We start from the raw sequence: 20,326 nt of genomic DNA, 5'->3' as shown, positions 1-20,326 counted from the left end.
GGAAAAAGCCATCGAATTCGAAGGAAATGGGCGTCGCGTCGTCGTCGCACAGCCTTGGCGACGACAGCCATCGCGTCCTCGTCTCTGAGTACGTGCTCCAGAGCATCAAGACGCTCGACGAGAGCTGGGGCATCTACCGGGACGAGGTCCGCTTGGCGCGCTTCTTGACGCCCAGTCAATTCGATGAGGTCTTTGGCATCGTCGTGCAAGACGCCGAGCCGCACTTTCAGGTAGCGATACCGAGATATTGCGCGTTGCGTCGAGTGAAGTAGCTCTTTGAGCACCGGCACGCCGCCAACGCGCCTGTCGTTGTCGCGGCCGAAGTCTTCATCGGCATCTGCCTTGCGCTGCCTGTCGACATCAAGGAGAAGCTTACATTTCTCTGCCGCATGTACCTCGCCGACCCCAGCGACGTGTGTACGTCAAGCGCGCTAAATGTATTCGACCACGGCAAGTGTAGACATTGCGAGCCACGTTAAAGTGGGCATGTACCGCGATTTCGTGGCGGCGATCTCCAAGGTGCTGCGCGTGACCGAGCCGCCGTCGACCGAAGTAATCAGCGCCATCGAAGTACGATGCGATATCACAGACTTCACTGGCGACCGACGCGCGTAGAGTCTTTTGCGCGACAACAACGACGACTCCAAGCACGTGACGATCAAAGAAGCCACCGAGTTTGCACTGACGCACCCCGCGATTTGCCTCTGCTTTGAAGAAATCGAGACGCTCTTCGCTGGCCTTCGCGACGCGCAGCTCAAGACCGCCAAGCCCAGCGGCTACGACCCGTCGTTCGACGACAGCGACGTTCTTGACGCGCCTGTGCCCCCGCCGCACGCACCGCTCTGGCGCACCAAGGTTGGGACACCATCTTCCATCTTGATTGTACTATTGGCGGCGACAGATTCGCGACATTGGCCGGCTGCCATGTACGACGCAAACCGCGCTGGAGCTACCCGACGACTTGCACGCGTTCCTTGCACTCAAGCAGCTGCAACTACGCAAGACGGACTTTGCCCTTGTCTACGAGCGCGGCAAGACGACCAAGATGGGCGGCAAGGTGATTCTCGGCGTTGTCGACTGCGCCATTTTCGTCAAGTGAACATATTGTCGGATGCCACATGTATCAACGTATCAAGTAGGTGCATGCTCACGCTCATGCCGCCGCTCGAGATGGACATGCAGCGCCTTGGCTCCTACGTCTTCAACCAGAAGAAGCTGGCAGACATGCAAGTCCTCAAGTATGAGAGCTACGCGGTGGACGCGGGCCGGCGCTTTGCGATGCTTGCGCTTCGCGACGTTTTGCGCATGCACAATGAAGCGACCGAGTCGGCGCCGGGACCTCGCGCCATATGCAGCGACGATTTTGCCTTCAACTTGATTTACCGACTCGCGACGCGTACGCTGCGTGCTCTCTGCTCAGTCTGCGATGTTGTATCTTGCATAGGGGATACGTACGTACCCATGGTTCTGAGTCCGACGCATGCCGTCGACGTGCTTGGCGTGCTCTCGCCTCGGGACGTGCTGCGATTCATACTGGAAGACGTCTCGGTCCTAGGTACTTTTTTATGACTTTGTTGCTCAGGCTGTTTCAAGCTGTGCTGTCAATGGACTAGGCGACTCCGCCCATCGGCCGATCCGAGATCTTGTGTTTCAGCCGTTGGCGCTGCGTCGGTCGTCGAGCAGCATGCTCGAGGCGTTCCAGCTGCTCCGGGCACGCAACCTCTCGGGGCTCCTCCTGCTCAACGACGACGGCAAGGACGACGCGTACTCGACGTTTGGGTACTTTGCCATGCGACTGGAGATTACGATTCCACTTGGTCGGTAGCTGGACCGATATCCTCGAGCTCGTCGAAAACTGGCCGCCCCGCACGGATGCCGGGGTTGTCATGCCAACCAGCATTTCGCTCTCGACACCGCTGCCCAACTTTGGCTACTTGCTGCGCCCCATTGGCCATGTGCTCAAGGTACTCGTAGTGTAAAAGCATTTCCTAGTCTTAACTATACCAACGGGGTAGAACAAACCACTGCCGACGGTGCCATCGACATGCTCTGTGGCCAAAGCTGTCTCGGAGCTCTACTCGCACAACGCGTCGCGCCTCTATGTTCAAGCAACCAGCCACGAAATCATCGGTACACGCATCTGGCATGAAGTGGCTAAGATCGAGGGTAGGGGTGGTGCGGGTCGCGGATGTGCTGCGGCTGCTCCTCCAGGTTCAAGCCCACAAACGCACCCGTTGAGCTTCACGACATTGGATGTATACTATTCAAGAAGAACCTTGTGCCACATGCAGCGGACTGTGGAGATAATGATAGTCCTCGTGTCTCTCGCGAAATGTCACCTTGTATTTGGCCAAGAGAGCGTCCATCTCGGCACGCTGTGGCGCCAGCGCCTCGTCACTGACTTCGAGGAGCACGGATACGTATGTGCTTGTTGCAAGGGCGTCGAGAAGGCACCGGAAGCCTTCGATACCCACTTGCGTGCCTTCCAACGCGACCAGAAGCGCCGTGGGATGGCGGACATGGCGCAGTGCGCGTGCAATGTGCACAAGGCAACCATCATCGAGGTCGCCGTCCGAGAAGCTCACGCGACGACAGCCTACGAGAATCCACAGACGCAGCGCACTGCTGAGCTCCACGGCGCACTTGGCGAGGCTGAGAGCGTCCAGCGACACGGACTGGAGATGCGTTGACGTCGAGATCCAGTCGAGGGCGGCGAGGAGGCCACTGCGCGTCCACTCCATTGCGTAGAAGCGCACCGTCGTCAGCGCTGTTGCGTGCGACGCTAAGAAGCCCTCGCAGTCGGTGACGGTGCCACTATAGACCGCGAGGTCTTCCAGCGCTGTGAGCCCGGGTAGCAAAGCGACGAGCCAGTCGATGTTGCGGGTCCACTCGCAGCGTACGTGCAAGTGCGTCACCTTCTCGAGGGTCAAGTGCGGCACGAGCCGGTACACGTCGTACGCCGACGCGTCGAGCCGCGTGAGGTGCGCCAGCGAGAGACCGGACTCTATCAGCGCCGCTGTGACTGGACCCGACTCGTACACTCGGAGGCTGACGACCGATGGCGTCGAGAGCAGCGCGGTGGCGAGGCTCCTGGCGCTGGCCTCGTCCAGCGACCGGAAGCGTTTGAGGCCGACATGGGTGGCGTGGCCCGAGCGCAGCCACGGCAGGAGTTGGGTCGCTGCGTCTTGAGGCGCATAGTTGGCGACGTCGCCGGGCACGACCAACTCGATGCTGCGGACGCGGTGCGACGGTGTTGTGATGGCTGCCAGCACTGCCCGCTCGTGCTGCCGGCACTCGACAGAGATGTGGTCTAGTTGCGTGCACTGCCGCAGCAGATCGCAAAGCACGGTGTGGTCCCAGCGCGCAGTGTCGGTGAGGTCAATGGCGGCAATCTTGTGCGCCCATTTCGTGACAAAGGTGCGGAACGCGCAGCCGTCCGCGTCGTACCCGGCGAGATGGCGCAGACTACGCTCGAGCTTGACGATGCAGTGCGCGTATAGCTTTATGGGCGGAAGCACGGGCATCGCGGTGAGTACGAGCTGCGCATGGTGGTGCAGCAGCAAGGGCACGTCCGGCTGCGGCCAGTCGTCGTCCAGTAGACACGGCGTCTCGAGGAGCCTCTGGAGCGCCTCTAACGGCGCCGAGAGAGAGGTTATCGATAGCGCTTGGAGGAAGACGCGGACGGCCATGGGCGACGGCAGGAACATCGCTACCTGAAGGACGAAACCCTCGTCCAAGATCATTGTCGGTCGCTTGTGTTTCTGCAAGGGTACCGGTAAATAACACATACCCTTGCAGGTTAAAGAAGGTTAAAGAGTAAAACGTGTGCGTTTTACTCTTTAACCTATTCGGCACGAGGACAACCGAGGAAGAAGGCCGAGTGCAAGACAGCGCATGCAGCCGGGGGTATGCTCGGCCAAGCGATCGATGACGTTTACAAGCCACGGTTAATTTGGATTAATTGCCCATTTACAAAATGAACTTGGAGAGATCCGTCTTCTTGAGCATCGAGCCGACGCGCGTCTGGACCATTTCCTTGGTCACGTGCACCGTGTGGTTCTCCGGGTACTCGGCGGCCTCGAACGAAAGGTCCTCGACGACCTTCTCGAGCACCGTGTGCAGCCGGCGCGCGCCAATGTTCTCGATCGTCTGGTTGATCGCGTACGCGACGGCCGCAATCTCGCGGATCGCGTCGTCGTCAAACTCGAGGTTGACCTTCTCCGTCGCCATGAGCGCCTTCTGCTGCAGCACGAGGTTCGCGACCGGCTCGGTCAAGATGCGCCAGAGGTCTTGCTCCGTGAGCCCCTTGAGCTCGACGCGAATCGGCAGCCGGCCCTGGAGCTCGGCGAGGAGGTTGCTGGGCTTAACGGCGTGGAAGGCACCCGACCCGATGAAGAGAATGTGGTCCGTGTTGACGTTGCCGTGCTTGGTCGAGATCGTCGAGCCCTCGATGAGCGGCAGCAGATCGCGCTGGACGCCTTCGTCGCTCGCATCGGCGCCGCGGTAGCTGCCGTTGGAGCAGATCTTGTCAATTTCATCAATAAACACGATACCATTCTCCTCGGCTTCCGAGATGGCCTCCTTGACCACGTCGCCCATGTCGATGGCGTTCTCGAGCTCCATCTCTTCCATGATCGGGCGCGCCTCCGACACCGTCGTCTTCTTCTTCTCGAGCTTCTTGCCCGAGACAGCCTTCATGAGCTCGTTCATGTTGTTGAGCTTCCCGGACGAGTCCATCGAGATCGTGGTCGTCGTCGCGGCAGGGCTCCGGACGTCGATCGTGATCTCGCGGTCTTCCATCTCGCCAGCGCGCAAGAGGTTGAGGAACGACTGGCGCGACTGTGCGCCAGAGTGCTGACCGGCCAGCGCGTCCACAATGCGCTGCTCCACGACGTGCTGGATGTCCTTGCGCACCTTCTCCATGCGCGTCTTCTTGACGAGCTGGATCGAGTTCTCAAGAAGGTCCTTGATGATCTGGTCAACGTCGCGGCCATGGAAGCCAACCTCCGTGAACTTGGTGGCCTCGACCTTGACGAACGGCGCCTGCGCCAGCTTGGCAAGGCGGCGCGCGATCTCTGTCTTGCCGCACCCTGTCGGACCAATCATCAAGATGTTCTTCGGCGACACTTCGGGGCGCAAGTGGTCAGGCAGCTGCTGGCGGCGCCAGCGGTTGCGGAGCGCAACGGCTACGGCCTTCTTGGCGTCGTTCTGGCCAATGATGTGCTTGTCGAGCTGGTCCACGACCTCTTTGGGCTTGAGCTTGCGGCCAAGATCGTCGTGCGACGTCTCTTCGACGACAATGTTGACGTGCGACGACGCCGGCGACGCGACTTCGGGCGTGAGGCCGGCCGTGGAGAACATGGCGCGGCCACCCTGGAGGGCGCGCATGCCCGAGAGACGGCTCATGGCAGGGCGCAGCATCCTTCTTCCTTCCTTCGTTTTCCTTACTTATCGAGGGGCAACCAAGCGCTGCCGGATAAATCGATGGAACCGCGAATAAAATACCGGCTAAGTACGGTTACACCAGCCGGTTACTCGATCAAGTGCGGTTTTCAGTGCAATTCGGCAAGGGGCACGACGGCTCCCGAAGTCCCGAGTTCGGCGACCCCGACTTGAACTTCCCAAACTCTTGGCGCTCGACGTCGCACTAGCACGGTATACGTATAATAGCGTTAAATGAACCTCTTCACCTCTTCACGAGGTCGATAGGACGCTGGGTTTTATTCCGCCACGCAGTATAAAACGCTCGTTTAACGTGCCTATCCATGTTTTTTTCGTGTGTTTCAAACACGATCCATGAATCATCCGGATAACGTATGCGGAAGAACTCGATTTGCACAGCAGGGATGAGCAGCAGCGCCAGCGAGGTCGGGCAGGCCAAGGAGGCCTTTGAGAGTACGACGCTGCATGGACCATGACGTGGCCTCACAGGCTTGATGCGTAGCGGTCTATGAGCTCTCGCGGCTGCTCAACACAGGCCTCGACCGCGAGTCGCTTGGCATCATCGTGTCGCTCATCGAGAAGGGCGTCAACCCCGAGGCGCTGGCCGCCGCCGTCAAGGAGATGCGGCGAACAACCTCCAACAAGGCGCTGGTACGACCTGGTTGGCCTTCCAATGCAGTGATCTGCAGCGCCGTGCGTAGGGAAGCCAGAAGGGCCAAGACAAGCAATTTCAGTACTAAGACCATTAATACCACCCGATGCGCGTGCCGAGCAAGGTCGACCGGCGGTCGTACACTGCCTTGGCGCCGAGACCAAGCGCAAGGGTGACGCACACCCATTGCGCGGTGGTGCTACAGGGCGCTTCGCATGGCGATGGATCGTACGTGGGGCCGGGAGACGACGGCTTGATGCCGGGCTGGAAGAGCCGGCCGAGCACCGAGACACCAGGCCGCTCGAGAGGAATCGCGTTGGACGCGAGGTCTTCCACTGCGTTGCAGAACTGGACAAAGACGTTGGACGCCCACATATCCGGAAAGGCGACAACGCTGCCGCCCGTGAAGAAACCGAGGTGGCCGCCACGCTCGGTCACGGCCAGCACGATGTGGCGGTTCGCCTCGCAGTCGTCGTACGGGATGCCGGTGTGGATCGAGATCGGGTCGTCTTCCGCCGTCAAACACAGCGTCGGGATGCGAATGTGCTTGAGGTCTAGTCCCACGCCCCCTTAGCGCCGCTCTCCAAGTCAGACGTACACTGGCTGCACGATGCGTCGCGGTAGTAGTCGCTCACGGTGGCGTACCTACAGCCCGATCCTTCGTACCCGTCTGCGGTGGTCGTCTAAACGCACCCAAACACGTGGCGCGTGAGGCGGTCGTCAAAGTCCCAGACGCTCTGCGCACTGCGGAGGTGGTTGAGGTCGATAGCGGGGTGTTGCACAAAGTGGGTGTGGGCATTGGACTAATCGCACGTTTTCTTAGCGCCCAAAGGCGAGAGAGTCAAGTATTACCTTTTCAAAGAAGAGCGTCACAAGGTTGGTTGTAAGTGCGCTGCGGTACAAGAGGTTGTGCAGCCACGAGTGCATGAGGTTCCGGTTCGAGGCGAGGAGGTCGTAGGGGTTTCCGACCGAGATGGCGCCAGTGAGGAGGCAGCTCTCGCCTTCCTCGCCAACGTATTTGAGGAGGATGTTGGAGCCGAGCGAGAAGCCACCGGCAACCAGGGGCGCCGTCGGCAGATGCTCTTCGCGCAGATACCGGACGGTCTCGCGCACGTCTTGCGTGTACGCGGCGCAAAAGAGCTAGTCGAAAATCGTCCCTGACGCGCAGTTGTCATCAACGTCAACCCACCTTGGCGGTCACGACCGGTGTCTTGGCGCAGCCACGGGCATTCATGACAACCACGCGCCACCCGGCTTGCATGAGCTTCACCGCCGTCATGCGAATGTAAATCTACCAAGAAGATGAATATCACGCTTGAGCATGGTGTCTACCTCGGAGCTACCACCCGTCAAGCCGTGCAGGAGCAGCTAGCGGAGAATAGGCACGGCCATGTAGTACGCATCATCATCGTCATCATCGAGAAAGAGAACGCACCACCGTCGGATGGTCATGGCCGTACGTATCTCCATTGGGATGTTGCGCCCAGTCCAGCGACACGATACCGCCGTCCGACAAGCTCAAGATCTCGCGCTTGTACTTCACCTGCGGCGCGTCGCAGCCCATCGCGACCAGAATCGTCTGCATGTGCCTACGCCGGTTCTGAGCCATCTCTCGACGCGACGTAGGCTGCCAACCCGTTGAAGAGAAACCAGCTCGGATGGTATGTCTCCACTACACAAGGTGGCGGCGTCAGCAAGCGATGGCACGAGGCGGCGGCGTACGCAGGAGGCTGCATTTGGCGAGCAGCCGCGCCGTGACCGGGTTGTCTTGCTTGTACAGGCGCGGCTTCTTGGCGCAGAGCGCGTGGTGGAGGATGTGCAGGAGGTACGCCACGAGCGCGTACTTTTGCTGCAGGCGCGCGCATGGCCACAGCGCCGCCCAGTCGAGCATCGCCGCAAAGCTTCGTCAGTCGTCCGGATGTCCGGATACCACCGGCGAGAGGTACGGCCCAATCAGAAGCCGCGGCAATTTCGAGAGGCCAATCGAATTGCGCGAATTTCTAGAACCGTCTGGAAAAGCCAGGACAAATGACCAGCGCGCCAGCGCATCCGAGGTTACATTTCCATTGCACTTCAACATGACACCAGCATCCAAGCAGCTAGAAGCGATCGCCGATCGCATTAGCCCGATCCAAGACCGACTTCACTCGCGCCTACCGCACCAGCACCAGATCGTAGCCGCCGCCATCACCGGCGCCAAGTGGCTCTGCGCAGCGCTGCCCGAGAAGGACCATGCGATGATCTACAAGAAGACGATGCTGCAGCTCCAAGCCTACCGCTTCCGCGTCTTGGAGCAAGGCGAGCTTTTGACGCGCCTCTTGTGCGACCTCGACCTGGTGCTGAGCGATGGCGACCAAGCCATTCGCCTCCAGCGCAAGCAGACAGTCCTTCGCATCCAAGACCTCCTCCGTGACGCCGATGCGCTCAAGGCCAAGTTCGACCGCCTCTCGGTCTTTGCGTCACGTCTCCTTGCGCCTTTTGCCCCCGAGACGCCTCCGTCGTCGCCGAGCAAGGTTGCAAACGACAATCTCGACAACCAATGCGAAGACGACGACGACCAAGTCGATGAGCCCATGGACAACGAGGCTGACGACGAAGGCAGTGACCAAGACGCAGTGACCAAGACGATGACAATGAAGAGGACGACCAGAACGGTGCCGAAGAAGAGGAAGAAGAGGAAGAAGAGGAAGACGAAGAGATGGCAAACGAGCCGCTGTCACCCGCAGATGTGGCCAAGCTGCCGATTTGGCGACCGGCGTACGAGATCCGGCGACACTCGGACGGTCTCGCTCTCGTGGCCAACCTGTCGGGTGTCGATCCTGCCAACCTGAGCGTGTCGATCACCCCCGACGGCGTCTTGCAAGTGACTGGCTACAAGCTGCCGTCGATGACGTCGCCCGCCTACGGCCGCTTCCTCCTCCGCGAGCAGTTTCCCCTCCAGCTCATTGACGTTCGCAACCTATCGTACCAGCTCCATCCCAACGGCACCCTAGTCGTCGTCCTGCCGCGACGACCCGTCCACCGCCCTCGTTCCGTGCACCCGTCGCTTCGATCCCCGTTCCTGCAAGCGCCGTTTGTGTGGTAATCCTGTACACTCTGCATCCCAACATCTATCTAATATATTATCAATGTATCAATATGCATGCCATAAAATGCGTTAAATGTCGTCGGTCGGTCGGTAAATCACGTCCGAGTTCCAGTTGCGCTTCTCAATCTTGCTGCAGTAGTAGCGTGGCGCGCTATTCCAATGTATATAAGTTGTGTCGCTAAGAGTAAGATCGTAGGCGTACACTTCTTCGCGGCTCACGGTCCAAAAGTACTCGGGGCGCGTCCCGCCCATGAGCTGCGACCGGTTGAGCATCTGGACAAACTCCTCGTCGTGCGTGATGCAAATCAGCTGAAAGTTGTGCTGGTTCTCCCGCGCCTTGAGAATGCTACGCAACACACATAGTACGACACACAAATATGCAAACGTACTCGGCAATGGCCTGCGCCAACCCGAGCTTGTTGGCCGAATCGAGGTTTGTCGTCGGCTCGTCCAGCGCCAGAATCCCGCAGTTCAAGCAAAAGGTCTCGGCGAGCGCGAGCCGGATGACGAGCGCCGCCAACACCTACACATGCCAGTGGTCGGTGGATCGAACCCGGAAGGGACCGTACCTTTTGCCCGGCGCTGCACCGACCGCGCATGTCGAGCAGCGTGTTGTCCTTCCGCATCACAACGCGGTAGTTGTACGAACGGCCGGCGCGCGCGGCAGCCCCCGACTCTTGGCCGCTCACAATCTCGATCGTGTCAATGTCATTGCCGCGGTACGTGATCTGCCACAGCGTGCGAATGATCGCGTTGATCTCTTCGATCTTCTTCGAGTGGAACTCCATGAGCGAGAGGTCCAGCGCCTTGTGGTACTTGTCCAGGTCCGAGACCGCCATCATCGTTGTCTCGTAGTCGATGAGCTTGCAGCGCTGCTTCTCATCCACGTTCTTGAAATCCCGGCCATGGAGCTTGACCTGGGTGTTGCGCACGGCTTCCTGCAACCCCTCTTGCTTGCCGCGATAGATAGCGCGCTCCTCGCGCGTCGCGTCGCACTTCTGCTTGGCTTCCGCGACCAACCGCTCGGCCTCGGCCACGCTATGCAGCTGTCCGAGCTGGCGCTGCGTCGCCTGCACGGCTGCTTTGGCCTGCTCCAGCTCGCCTTGGAGCCGCCGGTAGCTCAAATTGTCGTCAATCTGCCGCTTCAGACTCACGTTCTCGTCCAGCGCTCGGAGCGCCGACGACTTTTCCGGCTGGATCTGCTCGATGCGGCGTGCCTTCTCGGCCTTCATCGTTTGCAGCGACTGCATTTGGGCGGTCAACTCGAGCGCGCGGCCGTCGAGATTTTGGCGCGCAAACGAGTCGGCGTGCTTGTTCTTGTCGTCGTACTGCCGCTTGTCGTTCTCACAGCGCGAGGAGGCGTCGCGCGCAGTCGCGATCGCCCGCGCGTGCGTGTCCCGCGCCAAAAGCTGCTCGTTCTTGCACTGCTGCAGCTCGCGCTGGTAGCCCGGGAGGTCGCGCTGTAGCGTGGCGATGTCATCTTGCAACGATTTGATTTGCGTGCGCAGGACCTCGCGCGCCTCGCGGGCCTTCTCGACGTCCACACGGCGCTGCTGGATCGCCGCTTTCTCTTCGCGGCACTTGTGCACTTCGTTCTGGAGACCTTGCTGCGCCTCTTGGTGCAATTGCAACTCGCGCTGCAGCCGCTTGAGCCGCGACTGGCTTTCCTGGAGCGACGCTTGTTTGCTATCGCGGGCCGTCTGCGCCTCGGCGAGCGTCGGTGGGTTGGCACCGAGTCGGATCGTCTTCTCCGAGAGTAGGTGGTCTTCGTCGCCGTCGAGGCGACGGCCCATAAACGAGAGCTCTTCCCACTGCGTCTGCAGCGACGTGAGGTGCTTGAGAGCCGTCGCCGCGTCGTCGGAGCGGGTCACGTTGGACGAGTGCGTCGCTTTGGCTTCCTGGAGCTGCACATCGAGCATGCGGATCGTCGTGTAGAGCGACTCGAGCTCGGCCGTCTGGGTCGGGAGCGCGGCCTCGAGCGCCGCATACTCAGTGTAGAGCGGGAGGAGCTTCTCGCAGCGCTTCCACGCGTCGAGTGCGGCCGTCTCGTTGCGCTCGGCCTTGGCGATCTTCTCTTGGTTCCTACTGTCGTCCATTTTGCTCGCAATGAGCTGCGAAAAGAGAGCCTCCTCGTCCGGCGAGAGGCCACGCTGGCAGAGTGGGCAGCAGTGGTCCTTCTCGCCCTTCTTCATGTACGTGCGCAGAAACACGATCGTATTCTTCCGGCTCTGCGTCTTGTCCTTGGCATCGAGGTACTGCGTCTCGAGCTGCGTGAGCGCCGTCTCGGGCTCGAGACCAAAGGTCGATAGGAGCGTCTTCCACTCGAGCATCGGGCCGTTTAAGAGCGTCTCGTAGCGCTTCCGCGTCGTCGCAATCGCCCGCTCGTCCGTGCGCTTCTTGACTTGGGCCTCGGCCATGTCTCGCTCGAGCTGGGCGACGCTGGCACTGCTCGCCTCGGTGGCCCGCTTGAGGTCAAACACGAGCGTCTCGACGCGGGTGCGGTCGTCGCTGAGCGTCGCAAAGACAGCGGCGCGTCGAGGACGCTGGGGCTGGACGCGAGGGCGGTCTCGAGCGCCTTGCGCTTCGCCGCGTGCTCGCTGCGCTTGTGCTCGAGCGCAATCTGGTCCCGCTCAAAGGTGCGTAGGATCTGGAGCTTGTCGTCGAGCGATCGCAAATCAAACGTGATGCTATTGGCATCCTTTTCCAGCGCCAAAATGTCTTGTTTGAGCGTCGCGGTCGTCGCCGATTCGCGCAAGGCCGTGAGCTTGGCCTCGGCGTCAGCGAGCCGCGCTTCCACGACGCCCCACTCGCGCTGGGACGCGTCGAGGCCACCACTCGACGTGTTGAGCTCCGCGACGAGTGCGTCTTCCTTGCGCTTCAGCGTCGATAGCTCGCGCGTCTTGGCGCCAAGCGTCTCGTGGCAGTGGTGCACCTTGGCCGAGACGGTTGTCTGCTTGGCGTTCCACTCGTCGTCGCCACGCCGCGCGTCGGCTTCGAGCCGCTTTAACGTCGCGCCCAGCTGCGCGAGGACGTCCTGCAGCCGCGATGCGAAGATGCGCGCGTCGTCCGGCGTCACGACGGCAGCTGCGATGCCGTAGGTCGAGCCGAGCTTGGTGGTAAAGTCGGTCCGGGCGCGCACCGCCTCTTTTTGCTGCGCCATCGTGGCTTCCAAGACGCCCTTCTCGTGCGCGAGCTTGCGCTCGGCCTGGTCGACGCTCGCGAGCTCGTCTTGGAGCTGCGACTCTTGCGTCGAGAGCTCGGCCACTTCCTTGCGCTTGATTGCAAGGATGCTGTCGTAGTTGGCGAGGATCTCTTCGAGGCTCTCGGTCGACTCGGCCATCTCGCGCCCCATCTGCTGGTACACGCGCGTGATCTCGTCGGTCTTTTGCTTGACGACCGCTTCCTGCGCACGGAGCTGGTCCATGATGCTGCGCACGTGGCCGAGCGCGGCCTCGGTTTCGTGGACGCGCGACTCGCGCAGGTCGATGTCGCTCGAGAGCTGCGCATAGTCCGCTTGCAGCGACTCGAGCTTCGCCTGCTGCTCCTCGAGCTGCTCTTCCATCTCGCGCACGCGGCTCACTTGCTCGGCGAGCACGTCGAGGTCGCGCTTCATGTCCTTGGCGACGCCCAGCCGGTCTTTCTTGAGCTTCTTGATCGCGTCGAGCGCCTTGGTGTAGCGCGCCGACTCGAAGATGTCGTCAAAGCGCTTCTTGAGCACGATACCTTCCTGGAGCGGCCAGTTGGACTCTTCCTGGTGGCAAAAGATGACGCTTTCGAGCACGGCCGCCGAGACGCCGAGCAAGTCCGGGATGTGCTTGTCGAGCTCGCCGCACTTTTGGTTGATGCTGAGCTTCTTCCCCTGGTTGTCGAGCATGCGCACGACGCCGTCGAGAGCCTGGTATCGGCACGTCGCCTTCATCTGTTGCAGGCGGAACGTGCGTTGCACGACCATGGTCTGGCCCGCGCGGCTCTTGAAGCGCAGGCGAATGTTCGCCTTGACCTCGACGTCCCCGCGGATCTTGGGGTCGTGGATGAAGCTTTGGCCACTGCGCGCACTTGGCGGAAGCGACCCTGTGCAGCTGATCTTGAGGCACTCGATGATCGTCGTCTTGCCGCACCCTACGGCGTTGCCCTCAAGCGCTGGCCATAAGAAGGCGCCTACCATTGGCGCCGAGGATCACGGTGAGCGGCTGGTTGAACTCGATCGACTCGGCGCGCCCCGGGTAGAAGCTGCGGATGCCACAGATCGAGAGCTTCTCGATCGACGACATGGCCTCGTTGGAAGAAGCGGCTCGCGGGAATCTTTGGGAATGGATATCGGCAACTATCCACTGTTGAAGGTTTTCATAAAGGATCAGATAATTGCTGGAAAAGACGCTGGTATGGCACTGCCTGCCAAGCTATCCTCGGTACTCGACCCCAGTCATCGGATACTATCTGCCGGCGTCGGATGGGATGGATCGCTCATTCGACCTGCGCATGCGAGCGTCGCGAGCCCCGTGGCGCCAGCAACCAGCTGACCTTGTATACATTTTTCAATATTCATTTTTGCAGGTTTGACCTACCAGTAATGCACCTTGAAACGTTTCGCGAGAATAAGATACCGGCCGGTATGACCAGCGCCAGGCCACCGGGAGCGCGCCGGCCCATGAAGAAGCGCGATGGCCGGCGCGCAGACGGCCTCGGCCTCGTGCCGCAGTGGGACGCTTCGTCGCCGACGGTGCTCTTTCCGTCCATCTCGACACCACGCAAGGCCGAGTCGCCGCGCTGCTCGTCGTCGCAGCGACCGCGCTTGACCGTGACGCCACGCGCCGCCGACGCGCGCCAGCCATATACACTGAGCATGCAGCACCTAAAGCGTCCGCTACCGCAGCGGCCGGCAAGCCAAGGCGCAGCGTCGCCGCAGCCATTGGGCTTGAGTCGCGACGAGACGGCCAAGTACCAGTTCCTGCCGCGGAAGCCCACGACGCTGGCGAGCCCGCCAAGCACACCGCGCACGCGAAGCCGCCAAACGCCGTGGCCGGCGCAAGAGACATGGGTGCCGTCGCTCGTCGTGCGGGTCGATGCTGTCGTCGAGACCATTGAAGCGTGCGCTCAACCCACCGAGACGTGTGGCGAGACAAGCCACGAAGGCGTGTTGCGCCTCTTCCTCGAAGACTGGCTCGAGCGCTTCGAGTCGGAAGACATCAACTACCGCTCGATCGGTACGATTTTATCGGCGCAATGCCTACTCAACACCCCGCGATCTGTCTAGTCGTGCACGCTCAAGTCGGGTTTACCGAAATCCAGCGGCTCACGCATCACATGAGCCGACCCAACGACGTCATGACCGCCTTTTGCTGCATGCTTCTGGGTACCAATCGAGATGCGCGCATTGTGGCTTCAAGCATGCGATGTATAGACCGGCTGGCGCGCTACTTTGGTCCGTACGAAGGCCTCGTCACGCTTTTGAGCAGCGAAGTGCAGCGCACCATCTACGTTCGCCTCTCGATGGGGCGCAAGCTCTTTCACGAGACGACGTACTTTACAGCTGTGAAACAAGCGCAGTGCGACGTGAAGAGCCGCATCAGCCGGCGGTGCGATCTCTTGACCTGCAATTCCTCTTCAGGGCGAGCGATGTAGGCTGCGCTGCATGACGCGCAACTCGTTTCTTGAAAAGGAGCTCGTGCTCGCGCAGCAAACGCTCGAGTCGGCGCTGCAAGATTGGAGCGACGAGGTCGTCAAATCGTGCTTGTACGCGTGGTACGAGGCGTGCGTTGTGCGGAAGAAGGTCTATTTGATGTCTCTTCCAAGGTTCTCTCAACGACGAGCTCTAGGTGCTGGCCAAGAACTTACGCTGGTTTTCCATGTGGTCTTCGGGCTCACCGCGCACGCTGATGGCATCGACGTTCGAGGACTGGCGGCGCTTCGTCCTCGTGAGCTCGAGTCTTCGCATTGCGCAAAAGCTCCAGGAAGATTGGTGTGCAATGCGATTTACAAGTGTGTATTTAGTACGTTGCTGCTGTAGCGACAAGGTCGCCATTGCTCAAAAAAACGTGACCGAGCTCTCCGAGACCAACGTCGCACTCCAAGACGAGTACGACCGCTTGCGCGAAGAGAACCGGCTCCTCGTCGAGTCGACTCAAGCGCTCACAACGAACATCGAGCATGGTAAGCGTTGTCTTTATGGACGTTGAAAGATTGGAAAATTGAAAGATTGACGCAAATAGCCAAGGTCTTTCTCAAGACGACGCCGTCGCGCGAAGAAGGCGTGTGTTTTGACGGACAGCTGCGCATGGAAGTCGTGTCGGAAATTGCCCACTACGTCTTGGAGTCGCTTTTACGGCTGCAGTACAACACGGGGTTCCACCAACCCCAATTGTTTTCGGTGCGTCCCGTTCCGTATCAACTTTGTATCAAGTGACGTTGGCAACAGGTGACTCCGGACGAGTCTTGCCTCGAGGAGCTCGCGGCCTTTGCCCTCGCCAAGGCGCAGGTGACCGAGTTTCCGACGGTCCGCGACATGACGGGCGATGACATGCTTGCACTCGTTGCCGGCATCCACCACGCGTGCACCGACCGCGTCAACAACCTCGTGTTTTGCTCGATGCAGCCGTTGACGCCGTCGACGGTACAACCAACTGAAAAGTATCAAATTATCAATTGTTAGGTGGACGCGATGTACGGGATGGTTCGCGACTGGCAGCGACAACTCGAGCACTATGCGGCGATGTCGACGCTATTTTATGCGCGGCATTTTGAAGACCACGAGGCGTCCGTGGCGCCGCCGTCGCAAGGTCTGTCCTCTCTGCCTTTGTGTGTGTGTGTATATGCTCTATGCTAGCGGCAGTCGCCAAAATGCGGACGTCACAGGCCCAATCGAGGCCCGTCTTGGCCGGCGTGGCGGCGGCGCACGCCGAGTCGCAGTTCACGCAGCTCCAAACCATTGTACCTGACGACGTCAAGACGGACTTTGGATTGCATTGGCGGTACCTCGTGCTTGGCCGCCTCTTTATCGAGCTCAGCGCCCTCGTCTTTGACCCGTGCGAGATGAACCCATACTTCCGGAGCCCTTGCATTTCGCTTGCGATTCGCGACGCCGAGGTCGCTCGCCTCGCCCAGCTCGAGACCGAGCCCGAGCTGCCACCGTTGAAGCGACGCGTCACCGACGAGCGGACACAAGGGCCCAAGGCACTGCCTGCGCTGGCCGCCGACTGCATCGTCGACAGCTACCGGATATGGCGCGACATCTGTGCCGCCCTCGTGGCCGGTGGTGTCGTGCAGAGTGCGTCCGAGCTGCACCAGGACACGAGCGAGGTCGTGCTACCGTCCTCCGAGGTACACAACCTTTGTGCGAACACTTTACAAGCAGTAGTACATGTAGAAACGCGCCTCGAAGAAGATCTCGATCTCGACGCTGAACCACATGCCAACGATACGCCTGCCGAAGCGTCTGCCCCAAGCCGACCACTGCGAACCCGAACCCACGAGCATCTACATCACGGGGTCGTCCGTTGCGAGCAAGAAAGTTGGCGATTTCGTCTCGGCCAAGCTCCGCGTCGTGCCCAAGGAGCCCGTGCGCGACCTCAATCGCACTCTTACCACGCTGCACGCGACGCTCGTGGCCATACAAAGCAAGGGCCGAGCGGTCTTCCACGCGATCTCTTCTATTTCTTTCTTATCGCCAATCTATGGACTAGGTCCGAGCCATGCACAACGCTGTGCCCCACGCGCGGGCCTTGAATTGGAGGCACGCGTGCAACCTCGTCACGCACAAGGAGGTCGCCAAGCTGGCCTTGCGCCGGACGACCGTGCAGGTCGTTCTCGGTATGCAGGCATGCCATGGACGTTGCCGGCATATGCACTCGACCGTAGACGCCCGGCCGAGCTTGCACACGGTAATTGGCTGGGAGACACCTGGGATTGCGGCGCTGCTGCAAGACGAGGCGGAGCCGTCGCCCGAGATGGTCTCTGTGCGTGAGCTCTTTCAAGAGCACGAGAGAGCCTTTCGCGCCATGTACACGAAACCCAGCAGCGACATGTCCCACGCACTCTCGCTCGACGAGCTCTGGCGCGTTCTCAAGCGCATGCGCATTGCAACCAAAGTCGTCTCCATCCCCAAGGACGACACGACGTACGATGTTGCGGCGAGTGTTGCAATCTAGTAAAATGACTAGGCAACACATCCCGGTGGTCGACTTGGCCGAAATCGTCCTCCGCATCTGCAACGAGCAGTTTGGCGAGCTCTATCGTCTCTCGCGGCGCGTCGAGCGGTTCATTGCACTGCATTTGTGCCACGCTGTCGAGGTGCCGTCGCCGCTTCGGGACATTGCGTCGACCCCGCACGTCCGCGTACGTCGTCGCCCTGTGCACGGATCCGAAGCAGATCTTATTGGGGTCGTAGATGACGCTGGCGGACCACAAGGAGGTCCTCCTAAGCATCTTCAAGTCGTACGCTGTCAAGCCGAAAGGCAAGGACAAAGGCGTGGTGCCGCAGCACCTGACGAAGCGCGAGTGGTCGCTCCTCCTTCGCGTAGGCTCGTCGCCTTTTTCAGTGGCCGCACCCGAACATAGGATTACGGACTCTTGACGCAGCGCTTCTCGATCGAGCTGGCGAATGCTCTCTTTCTCAACGTGCAAGACGGCGCGTTGGACGAAGAAGAGACGTCAAATAACATGCTCTACTCGGAGTTTTGCGAAGCAGTCGTCGGCCTCGCAGGCTACGCGCTGCCCGACCCGTTCATCGACTGGCCCGTCAAAACCGCGCTCTTCATCAAGCGCTGCTTCATCGACAAACCGCCCGGGAAGGCGTCGTAGACATAGAGTTGTAACCTACAAGGCGGCGGTCTCCTTGCTTTCCCTGTGCAGCAAATGACTAGTGCAATGAGTGAGATATCTCAGTCGGCCCAGCGTGACCATTTGTCGACAGGCCCACCCTTGAAACGTTTTCGACAAGTTGACCAAACTCCGAGGATGGCTCCCGAAAGCGCTCTGGAGGCTAGAAGAGGCCGCTACGGTCGAGCTTCTCAACCCTGTTGGCAACGTGCGTGTGCACTGCCATGAGTGCCAGAACGGGCGCCCATCCGTGCTACTGGGAGTTTGGGTGCCCGACGAGATGCGATTTGATTGGCTGTGGACCGCTGCCATCTGCTAAAACTGCCGGCCACCCCTTTCAAAGCAGGCGCCTGTCTACATCGCAATTTCGTCTTCTCCGACCACCTCGAGATCGTAATGACCACCGAAGCAGCCAAGCACAGCGCCATGACCGAAGCGACAGCACTCCTCTCCTGCGAGCTGGGCGCCATCGACGACACGCCGGACGCGTGGGTCGAGTGGCGCAGCCTCGTGACTCTCTCGGGGCCTGTCGTACGACACGCCTCCTACCTCCGTCGCCTCCTCATGCAAGTATGTAATAGATCTTTACACTCCTTATGGAGTACCTTCCGTGCCTCACCAACGTCGTGCTCGTCGGGCAAATGGACTCGCCGCATACCAAGGCGTACGTCGACGCGGCCTCCATCTCGGGCATGGTACGTGTGCATAGTACTATTTTGCAGTGGACACAATATTGTCTGCTAGTACTTGAACATTACGTCGATCTCGGTCGGCCTCGGCATGGCCACGGCCATGGACACGCTCTGCACGCAGGCGTACGGCGCGGGCAACACCAAAAAGTTTGGCGTCTACCTCCAAAGCGCGCTTCTCAGTGTCGGTCTCGTACGTCTTCTCGTGTCGTATGTTCTGTGCTTTGAAATGCGTGCGTGCGTAGATACTAATACCGGTCGTCCTCCTCGACTGGTTCGCGGAGGACGTGCTCTTGGCGCTGGGCCAGGACCCGGAAATCTCGGCGCTCGCCGGCATCTTTACGCGCTACACGACGCTGGGTCTGCCCTTTCTCTTTTTCTACGAGCTCGTCAAGAAGCTGTTGCAAGCGTACAACATTGTGCTGCCGATGGCGGCGATGACGGTCCTCAGCAACCTCCTCCACGTTGTCTTGGGCTACTACCTCACCAACTACACGGCCCTCGGGTTCTACGGCGCCGGCCTCGCGCGCAGCGTGAGCTACATGGCGCTGCCGCTGCTCATGGTGCCCTACTTCTGCTACAACCCCGTGTACCGCGAGTGGCATCTCCGCTGCAACTACGCCGAAGCCGTCGCGCACCTGCCCGAGATCTTCCTCTTTGGTATCCCTGGCATGCTCATGATGATGATGGAGTGGACTGCGTTCGAGCTCCTCACGCTCTTTACGGGGCTCATGCCGAATCCCATGGTCACGATCGGCGTCAACTCGGTACCGTTTGCGACCTTGAAAGATTGATACTTACCACGCACGGGTAGATTTTGATGAACGTCGTCTCGATCGTGTACATGATCTTCATGGGCATCTCGGTCGCCGTCAACATCCGCATGGGCAACATGCTCGGCGCCAACAAGCCGCGCCACGCCAAGCTCATCATGGCCATGGGCTACGGCCTCACGTGCGTCGCTGTCACCATGACGTTTGCGAGCATCTACTTTGGCCGCTTTCTCATCCCCGAGCTCTTCCTCCATGACCCCGAAGTCACGTCGTAGGTCGATGGTACATGGCTGCATTGCCTCAGAATCGTCTAGGCGCGCGTCGTGGGCCCTCCTGTTCCTCTTGCCGTGCCACGTCATTGACGCACTCAACGGCAACTCGCAGGGCGCCCTCCGAGCGATGGGCCACCAGCAAGTCGCTACGTACGTGAACGCCGGGTCCTTCTACTTGGTCGGCATCCCTGTCGCCGCCTTTTGCGCGTTTTATTTGAAGTGGAGCGTCGAAGGGCTCTGGGCCGGCTTCACGACGGGACCGCTCACGGCGTGTTGCATCTACCTCACGCTGCTTTCGCGCGTCAATTGGTCCGACGTCGCCGCCGAAGCCGTCACGCGCGCCGAGACCGACTGAGATCTTGGAGGCACTTACTGTTGCGAAATAAAATACACACAAGGCCGAGTCAATTCATACGCGGGCGACGCTGGCGCCCGCAGGACCCTCGGTTGGGCAATTGGGAACACAGAGGTCGAAGCCGTTAGATCGCACATCTTCGCCGAAGAGTCCCGGCATTGAGTGCTAAGAGACTTGTATACTGCCGCTCAGAGCAGGCGTCGAGCCATGATGTTCAAGCGGACCATTCCGTGTCGTCTCT

General features: G+C 60.2%; 9 protein-coding genes across 9 annotated transcripts; 5 read left to right on the top strand and 4 right to left on the bottom strand.

The window, feature by feature from the left end:
- Nucleotides 1-26: 26 nt before the first annotated feature.
- Nucleotides 27-1,979, top strand: SPRG_18958 (hypothetical protein; the record flags this gene model as incomplete). The annotated part of the gene is made up of 9 exons (XM_012339435.1): nt 27-230; nt 273-417; nt 461-570; nt 616-855; nt 902-1,095; nt 1,140-1,396; nt 1,445-1,555; nt 1,614-1,779; nt 1,826-1,979. The coding sequence occupies 9 exons, from the start codon at nt 27-29 to the stop codon at nt 1,977-1,979; spliced, it is 1,581 nt and encodes a 526-aa protein (XP_012194825.1).
- A 271-nt stretch (nt 1,980-2,250) lies between these two features.
- Nucleotides 2,251-3,707, bottom strand: SPRG_01142 (hypothetical protein; the record flags this gene model as incomplete). Its single annotated transcript, XM_012339341.1, has 2 exons — nt 2,251-2,401; nt 2,455-3,707. The coding sequence occupies 2 exons, from the start codon at nt 3,705-3,707 to the stop codon at nt 2,395-2,397; spliced, it is 1,260 nt and encodes a 419-aa protein (XP_012194731.1). The 3' UTR covers nt 2,251-2,394.
- Nucleotides 3,708-3,912: 205 nt separating this feature from the next.
- SPRG_01141 (heat shock protein HslVU) lies at nt 3,913-5,456 on the bottom strand. The gene has a single exon (XM_012339340.1). It carries the CDS (start codon nt 5,419-5,421, stop codon nt 3,970-3,972), a length of 1,452 nt encoding a protein of 483 aa, XP_012194730.1. The 5' UTR covers nt 5,422-5,456; the 3' UTR covers nt 3,913-3,969.
- A 373-nt stretch (nt 5,457-5,829) lies between these two features.
- Nucleotides 5,830-6,215, top strand: SPRG_01140 (hypothetical protein). The gene is made up of 3 exons (XM_012339339.1): nt 5,830-5,895; nt 5,945-6,093; nt 6,144-6,215. Exons 1-3 carry the CDS (start codon nt 5,847-5,849, stop codon nt 6,180-6,182), a joined length of 237 nt encoding a protein of 78 aa, XP_012194729.1. The 5' UTR covers nt 5,830-5,846; the 3' UTR covers nt 6,183-6,215.
- Nucleotides 6,188-7,985, bottom strand: SPRG_01139 (hypothetical protein; the record flags this gene model as incomplete). Its single annotated transcript, XM_012339338.1, has 9 exons — nt 6,188-6,648; nt 6,693-6,739; nt 6,788-6,897; nt 6,947-7,234; nt 7,284-7,385; nt 7,427-7,462; nt 7,530-7,683; nt 7,730-7,766; nt 7,817-7,985. 9 exons carry the CDS (start codon nt 7,983-7,985, stop codon nt 6,188-6,190), a joined length of 1,404 nt encoding a protein of 467 aa, XP_012194728.1.
- Nucleotides 7,986-8,165: 180 nt separating this feature from the next.
- Nucleotides 8,166-9,244, top strand: SPRG_01138 (hypothetical protein). The gene is made up of 2 exons (XM_012339337.1): nt 8,166-8,695; nt 8,719-9,244. The coding sequence occupies exons 1-2, from the start codon at nt 8,173-8,175 to the stop codon at nt 9,177-9,179; spliced, it is 984 nt and encodes a 327-aa protein (XP_012194727.1). The 5' UTR covers nt 8,166-8,172; the 3' UTR covers nt 9,180-9,244.
- Nucleotides 9,128-13,479, bottom strand: SPRG_01137 (hypothetical protein). The gene is made up of 6 exons (XM_012339336.1): nt 13,345-13,479; nt 11,738-13,301; nt 9,752-11,690; nt 9,572-9,705; nt 9,385-9,528; nt 9,128-9,333 (listed from the first exon to the last, which is right to left on the bottom strand). Exons 1-6 carry the CDS (start codon nt 13,451-13,453, stop codon nt 9,252-9,254), a joined length of 3,972 nt encoding a protein of 1,323 aa, XP_012194726.1. The 5' UTR covers nt 13,454-13,479; the 3' UTR covers nt 9,128-9,251.
- Nucleotides 13,480-13,772: 293 nt separating this feature from the next.
- SPRG_01136 (hypothetical protein) lies at nt 13,773-18,016 on the top strand. Its single transcript, XM_012339335.1, has 16 exons — nt 13,773-14,386; nt 14,437-14,535; nt 14,584-14,758; nt 14,805-14,952; nt 14,999-15,141; nt 15,190-15,332; nt 15,392-15,549; nt 15,598-15,792; nt 15,832-15,958; nt 16,006-16,499; nt 16,546-16,809; nt 16,862-16,988; nt 17,037-17,295; nt 17,339-17,513; nt 17,566-17,694; nt 17,736-18,016. Exons 1-16 carry the CDS (start codon nt 13,795-13,797, stop codon nt 17,976-17,978), a joined length of 3,471 nt encoding a protein of 1,156 aa, XP_012194725.1. The 5' UTR covers nt 13,773-13,794; the 3' UTR covers nt 17,979-18,016.
- Nucleotides 18,017-18,366: 350 nt separating this feature from the next.
- Nucleotides 18,367-20,133, top strand: SPRG_01135 (hypothetical protein). The gene is made up of 6 exons (XM_012339334.1): nt 18,367-18,527; nt 18,578-18,691; nt 18,741-18,878; nt 18,931-19,452; nt 19,500-19,729; nt 19,773-20,133. The coding sequence occupies exons 1-6, from the start codon at nt 18,393-18,395 to the stop codon at nt 20,083-20,085; spliced, it is 1,452 nt and encodes a 483-aa protein (XP_012194724.1). The 5' UTR covers nt 18,367-18,392; the 3' UTR covers nt 20,086-20,133.
- Nucleotides 20,134-20,326: the final 193 nt, after the last annotated feature.

The sequence above is a fragment of the Saprolegnia parasitica genome, assembly GCF_000151545.1.
Source record: "Saprolegnia parasitica CBS 223.65 unplaced genomic scaffold supercont2.2, whole genome shotgun sequence".
NCBI lineage: Eukaryota > Oomycota > Saprolegniomycetes > Saprolegniales > Saprolegniaceae > Saprolegnia > Saprolegnia parasitica.
This window is presented reverse-complemented; position numbering and strand designations above follow the sequence as displayed.